General features: G+C 42.5%; 1 protein-coding gene across 9 annotated transcripts in view; it reads right to left on the minus strand.

Annotated features, from left to right (window-relative positions):
• Positions 1-23,948, minus strand: part of Kiaa1217 (KIAA1217 ortholog) — a 294,129-nt gene that overhangs the window by 61,517 nt on the left and 208,664 nt on the right. For 8 of the 9 annotated variants that reach the window (XM_028764815.1, XM_028764814.1, XM_028764810.1 and 5 more), the window contains exon 6: positions 1,416-2,248. In XM_028764815.1, coding sequence (XP_028620648.1) covers positions 1,416-2,248 — 833 coding nt within the window. Of the gene's footprint in view, positions 1-1,415; positions 2,249-23,213; positions 23,312-23,948 lie in introns of those variants that run through there. The other variant, XM_028764812.1, reaches the window with a different exon arrangement.

Below are 23,948 nucleotides of genomic sequence, written 5' to 3' on the forward strand. Positions count from 1 at the left end.
AAGGTAGGGAGGGTGGATTCCTAGTCACAGTCTTACAACCATGGAGGAAAGGTAGGGAGGGTGGATTCCTAGTCACAGTCTTACAAGCCAGAAGTGGATTTGTTCTTTATTTAAAATAACTTCCTGCACTAAATTCTTACTCTTCTAGCTCTCATCCTCTGTGTGATACACCATTTTCTAACCTGCACCTCATGGACCACTTCAGGGGATGCATCTGTTCTCATATTCACTGAGTAGTCACAACTAGCTTGCCGCTGGTTCACCACTAGCTCCAAGCACCATCTTTTTTCTTAGTTCTATATCCTGAAGCTAGTCATCCAGTTGCTGTTTTTCCAACTGCGAGAGCTGGATTTTGTTCTAGCATTAATGACTCCAAATTGTTCATACTCATTCCTGTTCCATTCTCCTGAAATCTTTGTGCTATGAGACTCCTTATGACTGAACAAATAGGGACAGCCTCATATGCTAAAATTCTGCTAGAGGTGACAGGGCTTTGGACTTATTTGTGTGTGAAGACAGTAAGTTAGGAAGACAGTTCACATTCCATTCACAAGTTTGGACTTCGTATAAGGTTATATAATAGCATGAGACGGATCCATTTTTAGTAAAGAACAGTGGCTCTAAGTAGTTTCTGAGTAACTTAATATCTGATTCTTATATTTTATCCTTTCTGAACTTACATGAAATGGGTAAGTTTGTTCCTTTCAAGTCGATCTCAGATAAATTTTATGATTATAATTAATTTTATTCCCTTCAAAATTTCCCCTATCAAAATTTGTTTTTTCACTTATTACTTTGCAGGTTTGGGAGAGTTTTCAAAGTATGTTCAGGATATAAAACTTGAAGATTGATATATATACTGATACACACACACATACACACACACACACACACACACATATATATATATATATCTCCCAGAGTATTTTATTCACTCAAAAACTAGACCTATTCCAAATCTACTCCTGTCCAAGTTTATGTAAACTCATTCTTTTCACCTTCCTAAACCAGATGAGAAAATGAAATTGCATTGTCTAGGCAGGAACTCAGATGTGGTGACCAACAGTTAGGTTACTATTCATTTTCTATGGTGGGCAATTATTATGATCCCTCCATCTGCTATCTACATGGTTTCCATCAATCACTATTTTCTTCCCAATAGTTCCAAGTTACCTTAATGACAATTCTATGAGGACCAGAGTCTAGGGACAGGTAGGGCTGGTAGCCTTTGTGGTACCTCTGTCTTCTTTCACATGGTCACTGGTGGACCTCATTGACCTGACCCGACTCAGGAACTCTGCAGGGATGGGTAGCCTTCCCTGATGCTCAGAACAGTGTTTCCTGGCTTGGTATCTAGAAAGCAGCTTTCAGCCACACACCAGTACAGACCATCCTCAGCCACCCCTTTGTCTTACCTGGTTTCTCTGTCTTTGGGGATCGTAGCAGTGCTGTAAGCAAAAACTTGCTTCTCAACTAGAGGAGGCCCCAGGTCTACAAGGCTGGATAATCCTGGAGTGTTTCGTGGCTTTTCGATGTACACCAGGGTGCCGGGTTCTTTTTTAAAGGATTGGCGACTGGGAGAGGCCCGGTCTGGCTGTAGGGTGTGAGGGGGCCCATGTGTGTTAAGATGCGGGTGGATGTCTATCATTCTTAAGTCACCCACCCGGTGTGGAGAGGCTGGGGGCGTTTTGGAGCCCAAGGTAGGTAAATGGCTGTCAGGGTACTTCCTTGACTTTTGTCTGTATAATGACTGCTCCATATGCATTTCTGCTTGCAAGGAAGGGTTACAGTAAGCACTCGCTGACCGGATTGCTGTGCGGTGATAGGCAATGACATGATCTGGGACATCCAAAGGGTGGCCGCCATGGGACGAGGCTATGCTCATTCGTCCCTCATGATAGAGATAAGGGTCGGCATAGAAACCCTCATTTCTGAACATAACCAGGTTTTTGCTGCTCATGTCTTCATCCGGCTTGACATCTCTTCTTTCCAAAATGGCGCTGGGGCTTGGGGAGATGGATCTGGAGACTGGCAGGCTTGAGAGTCTGTCCCTGGGGATGGTGGCATTGCCGGGAATAGCCATAGGACGGCTGCCCCCGTAAGGAATTCTGGATGGAGAAGGAGGTAAGGAATGGGGCACTGGTGTGGATGGTGGGGAGTTTGGAATTACATGAGACGGGTGAGCTGTAGATCCTGGTCGGGGGGCGACAAGGCCATCTCCTCTTGCATAAACGATTTCTCTCTGCATCTGGAAATAAAGTAAGGGATCAGAAAACATACTTAGATAGTCATGCTTTTAGGGAAGTCTCAATGTCATGATGAAAGTTTCTTAATAGGGGAGTCTGGCTATGTATCTCACCCTCTTACCAGACACTTACACCAGGTGAATGGAACCTGAGAATATGTCCCTTTATTGGCAAAAGGGACTTTATAGGTACGAGCAAGTCATGGATCGTGAGGTGACAGATATTATCCAAGTGCGATCATTGCAATCACCAAGGTTTTTATGTAGACAACAGAGAAACAAGGAAGCGAACCTTGGAGGGCTGTGATGATAGAAACAGTTCCAGAGAGAAAGACTAGAAGGTGCTAGGCTGCAGTTGCAGATGGAGCTGGGACCAAGGGCAGCAATTGCATACAATAAGGAAATGGATTCTCCACTCAGAACTCCAACCAAAGTGTGGTTGATAATGGTCCATGAAACTCATTTTAGAAACCCAATCATTAGATAAGAATAAATCTGTAGCATTTAAAGCCTAAAATGTTTTGTTTGCTTCTTTGTACTATTGGAATTCAAATTTACAGGCACATAGCTCAGGTAAACTATTCCACTGCCCCCTATCTCACAACCCCAAGTCTCTAGTAATTCCTTGTAGCAACCTCAAGAAACAGACATCTACCCAATGACAGCAACACAGAGCGATGATTTACATATTGACATCACAGCTTCTTAAGCCGTTTAATAAATGTACAGCTAATGTAGACATGTGTCTAAAATCATCTTTTCCAAAATCTGTAGTGGGCACATTTTCCTACACTTAGTCCTGGCAAATAACAAATAAGCACTTTCCCACCTTTGCAGGCTAATGCTATGTAGAACTGTGGCTAGAAAGGCTAAGTGGGTCCTTGGGAGAAGTGTAGAAGGAGGTTCAGTTTAACTCTTTATCTGAGCCTCTGTGAAGACAATACAGCAGGTTAGGGGAAGTAAGAATGTAATAGTGAGGCGATAGACAGGTAAACTGTGAGGGGAAAAAGGAATCCGAACTATGATGGAGGCACAGTGCAAAGTCCTAATGACTCTGCCTATAGGGTTATTAGAGGTGATGGGACTCAGCTAGCAGACACTATAAGCTGGAACATTGGGCCAGGTAGCTTAGTTATCGGGCCTTTGGCTTTGCATGGACCAGAAGACATAAAGATGTCCATGGCTCTTTGACAAATACATCTTCAAAAAGAAACAGAAGAAACAAGTTCATGAGGAAAGAGGGGAAATAACTTTTTGCTTTGCAAATAAATTTGTGCTATTGTTTTTTTGCAAGGGCAAAGTCGAAAAATACAAATAAATCCAGGATATGATTATTTGATACACTATATTTTGGTCAAGGCCCAAGAGGGAAATGGAGACTATGATCCCTCCTCCTGACTTCTAAGAGAGGACAGAGGGGTGTCAGTGATTGGAGGGTAGCTGTGACAGGAACATGGAAGAGAGGAGGCGCAAATGGAAATGAACAGAATGTGCATCTGAGAGATTCATGGTGCGCCTGAAGGGAGGAAGTAGGTTGAATATGAAAAGAAGTCCGTGCCTTGGAGAAAAGAAACTTAGTGAACAACCTTTACCAAGCCCTTTCTAAGAGCCAGGCATTAGGATACAGCTCCAAACAAGCTTTGTAATTCCTACTATTGAGAAGGAATTTTGTGAGGGCAGGGCAAGAGCCAATCAATCTTCCACAGGTTCTTATCTTGTCCCTAGCATCTAACAGTGTAGAATCCTTGACAGGATCAGGAACTTCTATGTATTATAATGGATCTTACATAGAAAATATCCAATTAAAAATGCAAAGTAGGTACAAATAGGTAACCACAAGCACAACTTTTTGTGGGTGCTTCCTGAGCAGTCACTGAATTGGCCTCTTGATTCCCCAAGGAGCTGAGTGGTTCTGGAGACCCCAGAGGGAGCAGGTGTACAATCACAGTTTGATTCACAATCACAGTTTGTATCACTACCCTCTTTCCTCTTTAACACATGCATGGAGCTCATGCTCCCCTAGGCTGGTCTGCTCTCTCTTCTCCAAATCTTACTGTGGTATATTCAAACTCCCCACAATGTCCTTACTCTTGTGTTTCATATCTAGTCCTGGATTCCAGGTGCCCTAACGTTCCTCTCCATATGACCACTCTCTGCTCACCTGACACAAGCATGACTCAGGCGTGTAGAGCAGTAGATCAGAAGGGCCTCACCCTTGGTCACTGTCAGAACAGTATACCTGCTTAGTTCTCCAGAATGGATGGAACAACCATGGAACAGAGGGTTTGCAGAAGCCATCACAAATCCTTATAAATGCCTCTCCCATTGTCTTGCAGAATTCTTAAGCTGGCAGTATCTTAACAAATGCTCCCCCAAACAATCATAACATACAATACAATAACCAGACAAAAGGAGTCTCATGATAAATCCTTCATATCACACTGACTCAAACAAGCCACTGTGTGCTAAGCATCACACATCGCCCAAGGCAAATGAACAAACAGAAAATTCTGTTGCCATGATTATTGGGAATTATCAAAGTTATTAACAAGATGTCAACCGTTTAGAAACCACAAGGGACCAGCAACTGCTTAACCAGGGCCAACTCTGTTGTCCTTTCTTATCTAGCTTTAGGAAACATCTAGATTTTGGGGATTCCAGCCCAGTTAGACACAGTAGAAATACCCATATTTCTGTTAAGAGAGTAAAAAGAGGACAAGATTCTAAACAGCAGAGAACTGGTAAATAAATTCATATGAATGAAAGGAAAATGTAAAATCAACTTAATAAAAACACAGGTATATATCTTTTAAAACAGCAGAGGTATTCAAATAAGAATTAAAAAAGTACGTTTTGTGGTATGAAAAGGCATAGTTAAGAGTTATACTTTATAAGTATCTTTTAAAATAAAATACCGAAAACACTGATTAGAAAAAAATATCATTAAAGTTTCTGGTGGCATGTGTGGATATATTCTAAAAGAATAAATCAATTAAGAATAGTTCTGATACACTATGCTGTGCATTCATATGAAGAATGTTGGTGTGAATCAAAATACTGAAGAGCCAACATCCATCTTGATCCAGGTGCTCATCAGAACAGAGCCTTCATGAGTGAGGATAGATCCTAGCTATCGCCATGACCATGCTGGGTATCATCTCTGCTTTTTCCACTGCAAAATTATCATGGCATGGTCTGATGGGGCCACTGAATGAACCACTGAGATAGTCACTGAACATTCAATTATGACAGAACAGTTAATCTGAGGTTGAATGTCTCCATCAATACCAGTGGTGTAGAAGTCAGGAGCCTTTGCCAGGCTATGTCTGATTTCCCAAGACTGGGCTTTAAAAAGCTCTCCGATCATTTTACCCCCTGCTCTAGATAGAGCCCCAAAAGAGAATGACATGATAATCCCATTACACCCTGGGGAAACATGGATTTCAGATCTACAAGAACAAACCCTTTATATGAGATAACTCCAGTTTATAAAGCAAATGCTGGAATTCAGCTGAAGGTACCTCACTCAGGATGTGGTAGAAGGCTTGGGAAATGAGGAAGGAACCTCATGCTAATTTGTAAAAACTAGTCTTTAATGACCTACCTCACAAGATGCTTGTTTGATTGGCTGCGGGGCAGCCAAGCGGTAATAGTTTGTAATTTAGAACATTTGCCGCTCAAGCTAGTGCCCTTCTTATGACTGTAACTTCCTAGTTTCAGGCTCTACAGTTTTATTCCATTGCGGTTTTTAATTGTCTTGCTGACAAAGACCTGACATTAAATATGTATGAGCTTTTCTTATACTAATAACCACGGTCTGGCCTAGGGGAAAATTAGGCTAACATTCCTTGTAAGATAAGCAAGACGCCCGTGCACACAGGACTACAGCTGACCATTTGAGCCTCTGACTTTTCCACCCATCTCTGAGGCTTCTCCTGTATCTCATTCCTCTTGTGCATCATTGTAGCTTTCTCTACTGAAAATTTAACATTGGTATCTTTATGTAAACTTCAGCTCTGCGTCTTACAAAAATAAAGAGAGGACTTACACACACAGTAAAGATCTTTCTACTCCCTTCCCAGAATCTCGTCAAGTGTTTGTCTGCATAGGCTCAGGCACAAAAAATGTTCAACTACCCTGCAATGTATAAGCCAGGTCATTCTCCCTCAGTCTTTCGTCTTTCAACTATTACCCAAATCTCCATTCTGTCTCGGCTGTTTGAGTCCTTCTGGTGCTGGTAAACAGGGAGGTGTTGTACACAGGCTCATCACCAAGGTAGCCCTGGGTAGCATGCTGCTGTTCTTTCTCACAAAGCCCAGTTTAATAAGCTGCCCCTTTCTTCCATCAAACCAGAAAATACTGAAGGTCAGTACAAATGACATTTGAATTATGCAGCTGTACATATAGCTGCAGTTTATTTTCCCCAGAATTCTAAGGCAAGACAAGTGTCAATTCAGCTGGAAATTTCTTGGAAGTAAGATAAGAAGGGACATATTAAAACTCTTTCCGGAAAAGAAAATCTAGCTTGAAATAAAAAGTTCATTTAATATCTTTTGCGGAGACGTTTGAGTAATGAAATCCCTTTCTAAAACACTTACAACACATGTGGACATGCTTTGTGGGGAGGGACTATTAGGTTCAGCTTGCTCTATTTCAAGCCCCACCCTTCCAAGTCTAGAATCTGTACATGGCCTCTTCCATCAAACCACATAATGAAGTAACCCGAGAAAACAGAAAAGCAAAAACAGAAAAGCGTCCTGAGAGCGTGTTTTCAACGTCAAAGAATTAAAGCCACTTACTTTTTGTCTGAGGGAACCACCTGTGTAACTGCCGCTGTGAGCAAGCCCATTGGCTCTGCCTGGGACTATGAGACTCCTTTGTTTGAGAGCCTCCTCTGAATCCTTAGGCCCTCACCAGGGCAATGCAGACAACTCCCTTCTCCTCAGAGTCCAAATCATCACCAGGGCATTCAGATACTCAAATGATTCCTGAAGAAAACCAGTTTGTTTTGACCGGTCTTCAGAGCGAAGCTGCCACAGGCATGGATAAAAAGTAGCTCTCCCAATGATAAGCCAATTTCTCCTCCCCTTGGAAATTAGTCACTGAATAACCTCAGCCCACATCCAACCACAGGCTACTGCGTGGGTGACTCAATCCTTCAACAATTGCTTACAGGGCAACAGGGAGTAAGGAAGGCGCTCAGTTGCTCAGAGCCCTGGGTAAATGGGTTAACAACAAAAGCTATATTAGCAAATAGATTCTACCTAAAGCAAAGAGGATCCTTAAAACAGACCACCAGCCAGCCACGGAGGAGTGGAACCAAGAGAAAACCCAGTGTGCCAATCCACCCCCCTCCAAGTCTTGGAGAAGTTTCCTGTAATGGGTGCTGAAAAGGAAAGGGGGGGGGAGAACTGGCCCGGAATCCAAACTTCCTTCATCTTCTGCTAGACTTTTGAAGTCTGTTTTTTTGGCAAGTAAAGGCAACTTGTCTCTTCCCGGAGGGAAGAGATACCTGAGGGGGAAAAAAGAGGGAGGGAAAAGAGCTTGTTTACTAATTAACCATGCGGTTTTGTAACCAGGCTGAGCTCTCTGTCCTCTTCAGCGCAGGGCTAGCAACAGCTAGCATTCTGGAAAGCCAAGCTGAAATGTGGAGAGAAGGCAAGCTGCAGCAGCTGCAGGAGGAGGTCTGAGAAAGGCAAGCAGCTCCTGGCTGCCCCACCCTGGGCATGAGGAAGAGAGAGCCCAGGGTTCTCCAGAGGCCTCTCCTGGGGAAGGTACGGAACAGCTCTTCCAGGGAGACAGAGACAAGCGGGTTTCTGTCTACCAGAAGTGGCTTGCTAGAGGACAGGTGTCAACACCAGGCTAACAAAAGGTGAGCTAGGTAAAAGCCAAGGCTTCCCTTGGCTGACAGAGGCTCTCTGTGCCTCCAGGGACAATATAACACCCATCTGGGAATCCTGCAACAAGGAACCTCAGTCACTGGCTGGCCTTAAGCCACACCCCAATACCACACTCATGACTGCCCGGACATTTAAAGAAAAACACAACACAATGAAACAAAACATTTTCAGACTCTCAGAGGCTCTTCTTGTCGACCAAAAGAATTCTGTGACGTCTCTGAAGTCCAAAGGCAATCAGCACTGCAAGCTCACCAAAAGAACTGTTAACCACCACCAATTGCTAGTGGTTATTAAGGGAGGGGGGAAAAGTGGTCTCTCCGACACCACTGCCTTCCCAAGATGTCCCATTAGAAACTCTATTTTGATGACGTGGCTGTAACAGATGCCACCTAAGAGGTTGGGAAAGAGGAGAAGGGATTTGAAAACCCTTGTTTTGATTTTTTTGAAATCTAATCAGGACAGATTTGTTATCTCTCACCAGGCTATGGGAAGCACCCGCTCGGTTCCCAAGCATCTGGCTTACATTTGGTAGGTTTCGTTGAGTCACAAGAGGGCTTTCCAAAAGGTGAACTTTTAGAGGCTGGCCTTCGTTGTCTGTGGAAGCCACATCCAACCCTAGCACACCTCTGATGTTTTTGTTTAATGGCATAGGACACAGCACTGCTCTTTGAGTGATGTCCCCAATGTCTTTCTTGTTCCAAGGGGTTGTCCTCGGAGCGACAGGGGCCATGCCATTCCTACTCCTAAAAGAGGAGAGACACATCCTCGATGCTCTTTGGTTGGGTGAAGCATGCCATAATCAACATATTATTTCACGACAGCCACCTTAGAGGTGGTGGCTGCTGGTGACCCTGCTAACCATGTGAGTCCTTGGTACCATGTGGGCGGCAGTCTGGCCTCCCTCTCCCGGCCTCTTCCCTCCTGTCACTTCAGAAACATCTTTCACTTTCATAGTGCTCCAGGGCCCTCTCTTCTGCACAGCACATGCAGGGCTTCATCATTACTGGGGCAGTAATTCAGTGTCAGGAGTTTGAAAGGCAGCCCAATCCTGTGGTGAATCAAGATGAATTGAATGCTCTCTAGTAAGCAAGAAGTTGATTGGAGAGGGGAGAGGGGTTTGCTATCCAAGGCTCTAAAGAAGTGGCTAATGAACCATCCATTTCTGGAACAATGTGCTTGCTGTACACGGGCCCACTGAGTGGGTCGCCCTCTTCAGAGGACCGCTTAACTCCTTCCCACTAGTCCAAGTGCAGTCAACTGGTGGCATCTGTACTCTGGCTGGATCATGACACTGTTCTCAGTCTTGTAGACCTTGGGACAAACAGCTTTTGTCAGATTGCTATTCATTTCCCCTCTGCTTTTGATGGACTGCCCAGTGAGGTGGAAGTAACTTATTTCTTTTGGGTTAGCATTAAGAAAGACCTTGCCAGTAAATATCCGGTATTACCTCAATAGGAAATAATGTTTGTTCTTTGGGAAGGCCAATGAAATTGTAAAATTTATTCCTACTTTCTCTTTCTCATTCATTATCAACTTAAGGAATATGTATGTAAAAAGAAACTCTTGTGCCTATAGACATAAAAGTGGTATCCTAAAAGGAAAGGGTTATTATACTGGAAGAATGTCAAACTCATCTTGTTTATACTGTTAAAATTGCAAGGATGGTTATTTGTAAGATCTTATTAATCTATTAATGTTTCATTTGCTCATAAATGGACCGTCTCCCAGACATGAGACAGACAGGCTGTTGCCAAAATTATTGGATTCTCAGTAAAGAGATGATCCAGTCAGCGGTTAGTTTATGGCTATATTTAACATGGGTGTTATTCCCAGAAATAGTTTGACATGAAGATCTCTAGTTGAGGTGTACAACCACCAGATCTGGTAGAGCAGCCCTGTGCCCAGCAGTCATTAAAGATGCTTGGGCTGGGCAGAATAAAAACTTAATATTAAGTCCATCATATAACTTCCAAGTCATAATCAGTGACAGGGCAGAGCTGAAGGATAGATAAAAGGAAAAACTCCCCTCTTTCATGGGCACTTGATCTACTGGGCTGCTCCCTGTATTATCATGGGCCAAGGACAACTCCTTCTGTATTTTCAATAGGCACAGTTAGTAAAATCATATCTTCTTACAAGCATTTGCAACAGATAGAACAAACAATTCCTTCTTCACCTCAGTGAGTCCACCCATGCTTCAGCATGGACAAAGATCTTTTATTCTTGAATCCCTTTTCGAACTTCTAGATTCATTCTGCTATATTACCTATCTGCTGAGCTCAATGGATCACACTATTTCCTTCCAATAACAGCTATTGGAATGCCTATTTAATTATTAACATACACCTTAAATGTAGAATATATTGCATTACTAACTTATAATGCTTTTATTGTAAAAAGAATTTTAAATGTGCCCTTGAACAGATATATAGGAAAATCAGTTAGCAGTTTTGCACTATACAAGGTGCTTTCAGTTATTTTATTTTATGAGCCCCAGAACTCAGTGAAGCACAGAGGGTAGGTACCCCTGTCCTTAATGAATGAAATGTAAGAAGCTAAGAAGCTTGCCCAACATCAAGTAGCAAGTAGTAACCATGTAGTAACTAGTACTACAAGAGTGACACTTAGTGTATTAGTTTCTACACCCTAACTAGATGCCTAAACCTGCAGATAGTATAGAACATTATATATAATACACTCTTCTTTACACATGTCCCAAAGAGATCAACAACAGTTACACCTTTAGGATAATTATAACCATTAACTGTAATAAAAGCTACTTAGAACTTACAAATTGTTTATTTCTTGAGTTTCTATTGATTAGTTTTAGATAAACCTAGATTGATCTTCGGGGGCTGAAATCATGGGAAGGAAAACTGGACATAAATATTTCATACACACACACACACACACACATACACACACACACACACACACACACACACACACACACACACACATATATAAACCAGATTTATGCACTAAAATATCTGGGATGTTTCTGAGCACCATGACTCTAGTTTTGCTAATGGTGCCCCTTGAAGGACCATAATACTCAGAGTTAACCACTGTATCTCCCAGAAATTCACTAACTAGTGACAGAGGCACAGGCCCCTTCTCTGGACTCTATGCTATGATCGAAGGAATTAGATGCCACAGCAAATAGCTTTAGGATGATTGCAACAGTGTGAGAATTAAGACATGCGCATATTTCAGCTTGATGACATGGCAAGTCTAAACTTACCAGATGAGTTCATAATGATTTATATAGAATTGTAATCACTACAACTGTAGATTATAGAGACAGAGTTTTCAAGGCCCATTAGAGAAAAAAATAATGGTAGTTATATGGATGAATGACAGAACTTGGAAACCAAATGGTCACTGAGCAGTCCCACCCCTTATCCTTGAGGGATGCCTGCTGGTTCCATTACTGCTTAGCTGAACAAACATAACACAAGGTGAGTTGCATCACAGAGCTCATTTTAAACAGTCTGCTGTGGGTGACGGAAGGTGCTTTGCTGTGCAGGCATTTGTATACATAGCTCACCACTGGCTGCTGTGTCAGGAGAAGAAAGGGTTGTATAATGAGACAAGCCCCTGGGGAGAACAATGGAAGACAATAATTGATAAGCCTCCAAATCCAAACTCCCAGCCAATAAATGTGAAGCAACAGAAGGATTTCAAACCAAAACAGCCCTCATAGCAATTACTTCTAGTTTAGAAGGGACTCCTGCTCTGTTCTTAAAAGTAGCTTCCAGTGTCAGCCATGTCCATGGGCAGCCATGGTAGGCGGGTGCTTATGGATAAGACTGACAATAGATGCTGTGTTACAACTGAGAAAGTGATACCTTCTCGCTTCTTTCAAAGACATTTTCCAATTTTGTGTTTGTAATGAATATGCCCTTGAAACCCCATCGGTGTTCCTTGGCTTTAGTTGGAGCCCGAGACAGAACATACCAAAACACCTGCGAAGTATTTGGATCAGATTATTATTCCTGAATGACCTCCAAGTGTGTCTTTCAAAAGTCAGTGTAGACAGGCAGGCAAGATGTCTCAGCAGGCAGAAGCCTGATAACCTGAGTTCAATCCCTGGACATCATGGTAGGAGAGAAGCAACTCCCAGAAGTTATCCTCTGATCTCCACCCGTGGGCCACATCATGCACATGCCTGTATGCAGGTGCACACGTGCCTGTGCACTCCTCCCATAATGATAATAAAATTAAAAAAAGTATCAGTGTAGAATGACGGAGGGCAACCAACTATCCTCATTTTTGAATGAATCACTGAATCTTCCAGGAATTAACATGAGCTTCTTAACCTTTAAATAAGATTTCCTTTAATGCCCACTCCAAAAATACAATTCTGTGAATTCATGGAGTATTTACTGAGTAGCTACAATCTGTAGTAAATCCAGGGTTGTAACTGATGATGGGGAAGGAATCTATTAAGACATAATCCTCAGAGGGCATAGTGGCACAAGCCTTTGATCCCAGTACTTAGGAGGCCAAGGCAGGCAGATCTCTGTAAGTTCAAGGATAGCCTGGTCTACATAATTAGTTCCAGGACAGCCAGAGCAACATAATGAGACTTTGTTTAAAATAAAACAACAAAACAGGACATAATCCTCACCTTTGAGGAAGGCATAGTTTAGAAGGAAAACTTAAATATGAATATATATATATATATATTCAAATTAGGAAGCAGAAATATATATTAAATGAGTACAATAGAGAAACATCCTCAGAACCCTCAGAACCCTCAGACTGAGAGTCTCTTGACATTAAGCTTTAGGGAAGCAATTACCACCACCTATGATTTCTCTATTATTAAATACATTCATGCTAGGAGATGTTGGACATAGGAAAAGAAAGTAATGGTTTTAGAGATTTCCTATTTGACAATTGCTTTCCAGACTTATCCCATTAAATCCCTAATTACTCCTATCATGCCTGTCATCTCCATGTTCCAGATGAACAAACTGACCCAGAACTTCAAGTGTCTCTTCCAAAGGCAAATGCCAGGCCCAGAATCTATGAGATCCCTGAGCAATCTTGGAGTTCACCATCCAAAAATCAGTGTGTGCTTCTCACCTTAGAAGGCTCTGAGGATGAGTTTTATTTTGGTGCAATATCAAGACCAGAGATATCTGAACAAAGTCATCTCTGCCTCCTGTTGTAAGAGCCAGAAGAGAAGGGTAAAACAAACCAGACCATATCCACATCATCTAAAAATGCAGGGGAAAGTCTTCGAAACAATGACTCCAGGATTTCCGAGAACTCCACAAAAGCGCTCCATTTCAAAGGAATACCTTTGTGTTTTCAGTTCAAATATCAAGTTAGCCAGCCAGTGAGCATGGCTCAGAAATCTGAGCTGGTCAGCAAAACCACTGCCTTGCCTTATTTGGATAAATAGCAGCCTCAAAGCCGATCAGTTTGGGAGTCATGTATGCCCTGAGGCTGAGCTTGGCGGCATCTCTGCCTATGTCTTGCCCAGCCCTGCTCTGCCTTGCCCTGCTCCAGCAAATGGAGGAGTTGAACCAGCTATCACCATCCCTTCCCACCACTGTACACTAGATCTGCTTCTTGATGTTCCAAGACTACACTGCCAGAAGTATGGGCATCCCGCTCCCAGATGAAACTTTGCATTCCACAACCAAGGAAGTCCTAAGAAACCATATGGGGAGTTAGCAGCTCAGCAAACTACCTGGAGAGATGTCATGCTCCATGTGACAAAATAGCCACATCAGGGAAGGAGGGAGATACTGTCTAGGTGTTCTTGCTAAATCCTGTCCCCTAAAAAGAAAGAATCTGGGCCCACATGAAGCAAAGGCTTAGTGATCTAGGGAGCACTTTTCAAAGTCCCTAACTAGCACCAAGGACATCTCATTCATTTCAAAGATGAACACACTCCAGGTTGAAACAAAATAGCATTCGTTCTCCTACTGCTAAAGCCAACAGCCAGTCTCTCCCTCTTTTCAATGTGTGTGTGTGTGTGTATGCACGCAAATGCAATTTTTTAACTTAAATTTCTTCCTTTTTCTGAAAATCAACATTGGGTAATTTCTCTCAGGAAGGATAGGAACATGTGGGTCAACAAATAAAGGGAGTTTCTCCAAATCAGGATACTGAGACATTTGGCTCTATGTTGATGACCTCCCCTCTGGTATACTGACATATGTGATTAGTTCTCCACCTTCCACTTTTCAACTTTTTTTCAGGGTTTAATCAACTTAAGCAAGTGTTGCCCCTCTCCATCATGGTGCTCAAGGAAGGAGGCAGACTGTGGTAGGAAAGCCTCAAGTTCGAGCTAAATAGGTTTGGTTTCTCCTAGGAATTTCTTCTCCATTTTCCTGAACTTCACCGTGGCCTCGACAGTGATTTTCCCCGAGTCTCTAATTGTGTTGCTAAGTTGTTCCAGAAATGCCTCCTGTGCTTATTCTTCTGGGGCCATGACTAGTAAATGAATGAAATCACTGCTACATTATCTGGGGCATAGAAATGCATGAAGAATTATTTTTAATACCATCAACAAATATTCATGGGCTCCTCACTGAACTGTGAGGCACGACAAAGTGAATAAAATGGATAATATCCACTTGAATACATTCTATTGGCAAAACAGAAGAGCTCATGAATGAATGGCAATTGTGAATGTAGGCAGTATGTAGCTTTCTGTAGCACAATGGTTCCGTTTGGGGTTGCATATCAGATATTTGCATTATGATTCACAACAGTAGCAAAATGATGCTTATAAAGTATCAGTGGAATAATTTTGTTGTTGGAGGTCACCACATCATGAGGAACTGTATTAAAGGGTCACAGCATTAGGAAGGTTAAGAATCACCACTATCCCAAAGACTTCATCTCTGAGAAGAAAAGTTCAAGTATATGCCATGGACTTACATTTAAGAAGACACAAGAAGATATTCTTGCTTAGGTCAGTGAGATGGCTTATCAGGTAAAGGTGCTGACAGCCAGGCCTGATAACCTGAGTTCAATCCCAGGGATCCACATGGTGGAAGAAAAGAATCAAATCATCTGAGTTGTATTCTGGTCTCATATGTGCACCCTGGCACACTTGTGTGTGTGTGTGTGTGTGTGTGTGTGTACATGGAGAACTTGTTACTTTAAAAAGGAGGAGATTTTTCTCCCTTACTCCCTTTCTCAAATTAATGGATGCTCTGAATCTAGACCACACTGTGTAAAAGACTCTGTTAGTTACTTTTCTGTGGCTGTGCTAAACATCATGACCAATGGCAATTTAATTTATTTTAATTTAATTTATGGTTTCAAATGAATCAGAATCTATGAAGGCAGGGCAGCATGACAGTACACAGCAGGCATGTCAGCAGGAACAAGAAGCTGAGAGACCCGTCTCTTACTAGCAAGCGTGAAACAGAGAGAGCTAACTGAAAGTAGTGAGAAGCTTTATACTCTCATAGCCTACCCCAATGACATACTTCCTCCAGTGTGACCACACCTCTTAAACCTCCCCAAACAGTGCCACCAAGTGGGAACTAAGTGTTCTCAGAAGCTTATGGGGGGCATTTCTCATTCAAACCACCACAGACTCTATTCACTTCCAATCGGCTCAACAAGCAAACTCAAATTTCAACAATTTCTAGTAAGTTAGTAGTAAATAAGTAATGATCCACATTTCTGCTCTGGATCCTTCTCTTTCCCTTCCTACCTTACCAGCCAGGAAAATCATCTTCAAATCTTTAAAGGCCCATGTGTTGAAGGCATGGTCATCAGTTGGTGGACAGAATCACTGAGAGGGGTTTGGAACAAGGGGGCTCTACACTCCTCAGTGCATTTTGATTCATCCATTGGTGGGTGTAAAATCCAATGGCATTATTGGAAGGAGTGGATACTTTTAGTGGTGCTCTCATTTTAGGTTGGTTGCTAGTGGCGTGACCTTGACGGCTATGGATTTCCCTGAACCCCTTCCTCCGCTGTTGTCTGCTTCACACTTTCTTTCCACAAGTGAGTAGCTCTCCTCACCACAACCTCTGGCAGAATGTCCTTCTTGACAGCAAGGCAAGAAACAATGGAGTCAGTTGACCGCAGACATGTGAGCCAGGTTAAATATGCCCTTCTGTTTCTCTAGATATCTGTCACAACAGTGGAACTAACACACACACATACTGGCTCTCTACTTCCTGTTGCTGGTAAGGATGGTTGGGTCCTTTAGTTCAAGGTAGTTTGGATATTCTCAGAATTTTCTCAGTTATTCCTAACCCATCTTGGCCTGCCATACATTCACATTGGTAACAGACGCCTGGGTATCTTTGCAGGATCCTTGACCAAAAGCCTATCTTTTACCATTGCTCAAAATTAAACTTTGGAGATTGATCAAAGTTCACTGTGGACATGTGTGATAATGCCGTGACAGACATGTGTGATAATGCTGTGACAAGGCCCACTGTGTGGTGCATATTATTCAGGCTGCCATTTGTAAAAATATATATATATATATATATATATATATATATATATATATATATATAAACATAGATCCAAAGAAAATGGGCACCTATGATTAAGTTGGCTTTGCACATACATTCACTGTATGAATACTTAAAACATAAAGATATATTTGGCTGGGAATGGTGGCAGCGTCTGTGATCTCAGCCTCTCAGGAGGTGGAGGCAGAAGGCTGGAAGTTCAAGGTCTTCCTGTGCTACAAAATGAGTTAAAGTTCAGTCTGGGCAACTTTGTCTCAAAATAAAATGTTAAGCAGACTGGGAGCATAGCTGAGTGGAAAAGTGATCACGTGACATGCATAAGACCCTGGGTTCAGTCCACAGCACTGTGAAAACCTACATTTTCATGAGGTCAGTTTTTATATTATGAAGATACATTTATATATATACATACATACACACACACAAACACAAACACAAACACAAACACACACATACGAGTTCATATCTTTTAATAAAGATTGTGACTCACAATTGCACATTTGACTCATTTTTATGTCTTAGCCACAAGGTGATACAGAATAGAAACTTGCTAGCATTTTTCTTAATGTCTTCAGATCATTGTTATGAATAATAAAAATACAGAAACATTTTAAAACAACATATTTCAGTCCTAAGATGGCTACATTAACATAATTATAGCTTTGGTTGCCAATAATGCCACATTTCTCATTTGTATGAGTATACAGAGGATCTCTTGGATCACGAGCTAATAGGCTCCTTGGTCTAAATATACACAGTGAAACCTTCAGCAGATTTCTGAAGCGATGAGGTCTGACCCGGTAGATATCTGGTTGAGCAAATTACTCTGCAGTGGGGCAGATCCTTTCTCCTTCTTGTTTTGCAGTTAAACAGCTGCTAGGAAATATATTTTTAGATCTGCTTTTAAAGGAAAGTGAAGAATGTTATCTGCTTTGTAGAGATGCATCTAGAATGTTCCTTCACCCACAACTGCATGATACCGACCATCTTCAGAATGTTGTAATCAGTGTCTATCCTTGGAAGTAAGTGCAAGATACAGGTCTGTGTGCTCATCTTAAATGCAGGCATCTAGCTCTGATCGCATGGGGTAGTGTTCCATGAGAAACACACATTAGTGTCCAGACATGCTGTAGAAATTTTCCATTGTGGCTGTGTCTTGACTTCTTTCTCTCTAGAGCTGGGTTTAGCAGTTCTTCCTTTATTAAGGGCAAATGAGAAGTAGTGGGTTTAAAGGGTAAAAATGACCAGGCAAACCATGACCTTGGAAAAGGAAAGAGGGAAAAAAAACCCAAAACCCCATGAACGAAATCAAGTGCATGTATGGACCTAGCAAATGACTCCAGCATATTGTTAATACTGTCAGAATGTGGCGTGACTCAGTGCTACTTGTTTGGTGGCTTAAATAAAGCCCTGGAAATTCACACCTTTTATTAAGAGAGGCCTGAAGGAAATATATCTATGCAAAATGACTTTGTGAATGCCTCCTCTTTGTGGGGAATAAGATGCTGGAGCCTTGAGAACTCTTCAAATGGAATTAGGTGGGCTTTTGGCAACAAAATGATTCATTCTTTTCAGCTGTGTACAGTCCATAATAATTACACCTTCCATGAGCTCCAGCTTAGACTTTGTCCCAAAGGCTTAACCCATGAGATTAACTCCGTGCATTCACAAGACAGCTCACCATTTAGGCCCTAACCTACTCTAGCTGAACTATCTCTCACTCATTTAATAATCTCCTTTAAGTTGGGTTTAAACTGACCTATAACTGCTTTTCTGTGACCAAAACAACAATGTGCATTAGTTCCTAGGCCCTGGGTCTTACAAATCTTTTATAAAAAATTATTAAAGACAATATTATACAACGACTAAAATTTAAGCCAGGTATCATAGCACATACCTGTATTACAAGTCATTGAGGCCAGCATGGGATGCATAGTGAGACCCCCATCTCAAAACCACAAAGACAGTGGGTGTGAGACGGGGTGGGGATGGGAATGGGTAGGAAGAGATGTGGAGGAAGGACTGAGGGAGAGAGTACTGGGAGACTCAATTGAGTTGGGGGTTTGAGGACAGAGCATCTCTGGGTGGAGCTAGAAACCTTGGACAATGGAAACTCCCAGGAATCTATGAGGTTGACCATAGCAATGGGGGATAAGGGTCCTGAATCATTCATTTCCTGTAATCAGGCAAGTCTTCTAATGGGATGATTGTGATATCAATCCAGCCACAAAACCTTAGACCCACAATTTGTCCTGACCACAAGATGTACAGGGGTAAAAGATGGAGAAGAATTTGAGGGAAGAGCTAACCAATCACTGGCCCAGCTTGAGATCCATGTCATGAAGGGGAGCCCACTCCTGACGCATTGATGATACTCAATTATACTTGCAGAGAGGACCTAGTATAACTGTCACTAGAGAGGCTTCATCCAGCAATTGATGGAAACAGATGCAGAGACCCATAGCCAAACACTAAGTGGAGCTTGGGGAATCCTATAGAAGAAGGGAAGGAAGAATTGCAGAAGCCAGAGCGGTCAAGGACACAACAAGAAAACCTACAGAACCAACTAACCTGGGCTTATAGAGGCTCACAATGACTGAACTGACAGCCAGGGAGCACGCATGGAATGGACCTAGGCCCTCTACACATATGTAAGAGTTGTGCAGCTGGGTCTTCATGTGGAACTCTTAAAATGGGATCCGGGGCTATCTCTGACTACATTGTCTGCCTTTGGATCCCTTCCCCTTAACTAGATTGCCTTTTCTAGCCTCAATAGAAGATGTGTCTAGTCTATTGCAACTTGATATGTCAAGGCTGCTTAATACCAGGGGAGGCCTCCCCTTTTCTGAGGAGAAAGGCATGAGTAGGGGAGGAGAGGGGAGAGGGAGAGACTGGGAGGAGAGGACTGAGGGGAAGTTATGATCAGAATACAAAGTAAATAAATAATTTAAAAAAAACCTATGGAAACAGAAGGATACAAAGCCCCTTTCCCCATGTGTCACCTAAAAAGCAGAGGTGCAAGCCGTCATGGTGGATCACGCCTTTAATTCCAGCATGAAGGAGGCAGAGGCAAGCTTATCTGTGAGTTCGAGGCCAGCGTGGTCTACAAAGTCAGTCCAGGACAGCCAGGGCTGCTGGTGGTGCTGAGAAACCCTGTCTCAAACATAAATAAATAGATAAATAAACAAATAAACAAATATAAAGAAAATAAAATTAAAATAAATAAATAAATAAAATGTGAAAGACAACTTTGCATAGTTTGGGGTTAGAACATTAAACCTGCACACAAAACACCAGCAGGCCAGCCCTGCTGCAACAGAGAAGCTGGCCATCGAGGATGCCACAGCAGTGCTTCACCACTGTGTTAAGCTAGTATGTTTTGTTTCATTCAAAGAATCTCATAATTTGAAGCAGCTGCTGTTTCTCACTTGACTTGATGACCTACTCCCCTTCCATAAAAATACAGGATAATCTAAATTTGGTTAGTTAAAAAAAAATGTATCTATTTTTGGTGCAGGCCCATGCATTTCCAATTAATGAATCCTGTCTCTGACAGGATTTCTGGTTTGCTTTTAGTAAGATAATCTAGAAGGGAGACGTGGGCTGCTTTCTGGAGAATAATAAATTATACCAGCTATAGCCATGAATTGCTTTGAGAAGTCAGGTTTATAGTCTTCCCAAGCCTACCAAGAAACAAGGTGGATAGCTGGGCATGGTGGCTTACTGTCCTCATGGAGACCAGAAAATAATGTGTGAAGTTGAAGATAACCTTGGCTACAGAGTAACCTCAAGGCAATCATGTGCTGCACAGAATCCCTGTGTCTCTCTGTCTCTCTCTGTATCTCCTCTCTCTCTCTCTCTCTCTCTCTCTCTCTCTCTCTCTCTCTCTCTCTCTCTCTCTCCCTCTCTCTCCCTCTCTCTCCCTCTCCCTCTCCCTCTCTCTCTGTCTCTCTTTCTCTCTCTCTCACACACACACACACAGACACACACAGACACACACTCCAGATGACACCCAGAGGGGTGAGTACAAAAGCCAAGCTCAACATGCCGAGGCAGAGGATGAGGTTAATGGGCTTGTCTGGGGCCAGCAGCTCTGTTCCAGCCTTCTATGTCATCCCTTTTTAGATCTGTAAACCTGATCAAATCTCTCCAACCATGCTCAGCCTCTTGGATCTGAACTTCCAGGTGAATGGTTTACAAAAGTTGATATCTAAGACCCTCTTTTAGAGCTCTTAAGCCCAAAGATTTCAAATTATTCAGGCTTAGTCACTGAGGGAAGGAACACCAATTGTCCAGGTTGGGTACAGTTCCTGAGTCATGAATCTAAAGGAGTATTTCCTCAAAAGCAGATGGAATAGTTCTTGATCCTGCAAATTACATACAAGCCAAGAAGCTGTTGTCCCGTGGGGGAGCAGCAGAGTGGAGAGAAATGTTGCTGTGGGTGACACGGACCTTAGAAACACATTATTAACACATCATTCTCGCTATGCTCAAATTTATATGAAAATAGCACACTCACCTGAGATATTTTGGGAAAGGCACCGAAAAAAAAAAATGGTCTGCCTGCCTCAGAGCAGGATGCCAGACCTAGGAAGCCTGGGCTGATACAGAAAGGTACAATCTGGCACAAGAACTCGGAATAGTGGAGTAGTTGCCAGGGAACAACCTATAGGAAGGAGGTTTGTGGCCAGAAGACTGGGATGCAGGAGCCTGGTCAAAGGCCACTTCTGCTAACATCAAAGAAAGGAGGTGTGGCTTTCGTATGAAAAGCAGAGGGGTGTGGCAAAACCTCTGCAAACCGTGGCAGAGGCTCTGGGTGGTTGGGGGGATACTAGGCATCTGCTGAGGAGCCAAGATATTTAGGTGGGCTGGTTGTTTGATCAATCCTGGATTTAAAAGTAACAACAACAACATAATACATATTAATTTACAGAAGGAGCTCGCTTTGAAATGTTCCTAATTTGCTCTAATAGAGTCAGATGCAGGCTGCCTAGATCCTGAAATCCCAAACCTGTGTCACGTGAGCAGCTGCATCTTCCCCCCCCCGCCCCCCCCCCGCGGGAACTTTGCATAACAAATCACTAGGTATTTTCCGCTGTGAAGTCTGTATCTTCAGGAGGGGCTAGGCAGAGCAATGGAGAAGGTTACTGCAAAGCCTGCAGCCCTAACTTCGGAACTCCCTCCCTCAATATTCTTTAGTAAAGACTCAGTTCCGTTTCTAAACTCACAGATACACTCCCTGCTTTGTCCCACAAACAAGGGTGGGTTTTTGGTTTGTTCTCTCCCCTCCCCTACAACTTAGCATTTGTGGAAAAGAAATAGTAGAAGCCAGCAACAGAAACAGCCACTCATTTGGTGCTGACTGCCCTCTTTTTAACTTGTAACCTGGTTCTGGGGTAAACAGAACATCAGCCTGGAGTAGTTTTAGGTTTTGGAAGCTCCCAATTTACAAACACCAAACAAACAAGAGACCCCCAGACAACAAGAACAACAAAACCTTCCACAGCACAAGATAATATTTTGACGCTGAATAAATATGACATTTTCTCTATTCCCGATGGAAACTGTCTGCACCGAAACGCTCAGGGATTGGTGAGGCCATGCAGTGTCACACGCAGACACAAAGACCCTGGAGGGCAAGCATGGGTTTAAATCTCAACTCTGCTGCTTACTGCTGTGTGATCTTGTCACTTTAATCTCCCTCAACCTCAGTTTTCCGATCTCAAAATGGGTATCGGTATTTATGCCTTACAGTTACCATGTTGACTATATGAAATGGTACTTGGACAGAGGATCATATTGGATAATGATGTCTTGCATATTTAAATCATCTATAAGATGGGATCAAAACACTCTTTAGATGAGTATGCAGGTTTGTGTTCCTTTAAGAGGAAGCTGACAAGCTTAAAAGGGCATGTCCCACATTAAATTCATTTAAAAGTACTTTATAATGTGATGTCATACAGAACCACTGTCACAGGTAAACATGATTTCTGTAAACAGCTTCCAGGTAACCATTAAACTCCACATAACAGGCTGTTTAAAAGCTTGACACTTGTTCAATATTTCTTCCTCAAGCTTAAACTGATATCTTCTTATTAAAGAATTTAAGATGAATTTCCCAGGAAAAACTTCCCCAGAATGCTACAAGCAACACACGGCTTTCTCTCATTTCTCTTCAATTCTCTCCACTGATCTCAGAACTGAATGAAAGACAACAGGTTTAAGAAAATACTGAAAACTGCCACAAATCTGTAAAAGAACAAGCCTTGTTCAAGCAAACGGCACTGACCCTTGAAAACCTTTGCTAAACTACAAGGTTAAACAGAAACAGGCTCCCAGATCACGGATCTGTAGATCAGAGACAGCCCCAGTGGGATTAAAAGGGGATCTTTAAAAACAGAGCAATTCCAATAGCAATGAGATCACTTTCAAAGAAACATGCAAGAAGTTCCTACAAAACCTCCAACTCTAGTTCCTCACTGGAGTGAATACATTAGACATATCGCAAGGGAGAAAAGGATACAATCTGTGCCAGAGCCGGACAGAGGAGTCTCAAAGGCTCAAAGTCTGTTTCGAAGACAGATCAGATCTTACCTTTCATCTTCTGTGGTCTGTTCTTTTCTAGAAGAAACTTTCTAGACTCGCAGAGACCTCAGAACCACCCATCTGTCGAATGCTTACAGCTCTGTCTGTCTTCATGGTGACTAAATGCTAGGCTTTGCTTTCTTACAGAAGGAAGCCTTTAGTCAAAACATGTGGTTTAGCGGAGCAATAGCCACCCTCGTTAAAACTATTTCACGGACATTCGGAGGTATTGCTTCTCTCTGAGAGTTAAAGCTGCAGGAATGCATTTTTTCCTGTTCCGGAAATCAGCCTAACGAAAACCAATGCCGAGTCCACGAGAAATGTTTCTTCCCTGTGTGCTGTCTGGCAGAAACTGCAGCCAGATCAAGGAAACACGTGATGTTTATAAATACAATATGGCTCATGTTGTCATAACCTCTCAATGACAAAAAAACGTGTAAGGAAAAGGCAAGCGGCCATGCAGCAGGAAAGATGAGATTTGTGCCCGTTGAAAGCTGCCTATCTGATGTGCATGTAGCCCTCCTGCTTCTGAAGAAATGAAGACCCGAGAACAGAGGGAGGAAGTGGGGGACAGACTCTGCATTAAAATGTGCAGGCTGGTTAGTCACTGCAGTAAGAATAATTCCTTATCATCTGTGACATGGTCATTTTAAAGGCACAGGTGAATAGGGCACCCTGGAGCTCACTGATGGCAACCAAGACCCACAGTGTTCACTGACAAAGAGTGAAGGGCTAGCTTCTTTG

The sequence above is a fragment of the Grammomys surdaster genome, unplaced genomic scaffold (assembly GCF_004785775.1).
Source record: "Grammomys surdaster isolate TR1022 unplaced genomic scaffold, NIH_TR_1.0 146, whole genome shotgun sequence".
In the NCBI taxonomy this organism is placed as follows: Eukaryota; Metazoa; Chordata; class Mammalia; order Rodentia; family Muridae; genus Grammomys; species Grammomys surdaster.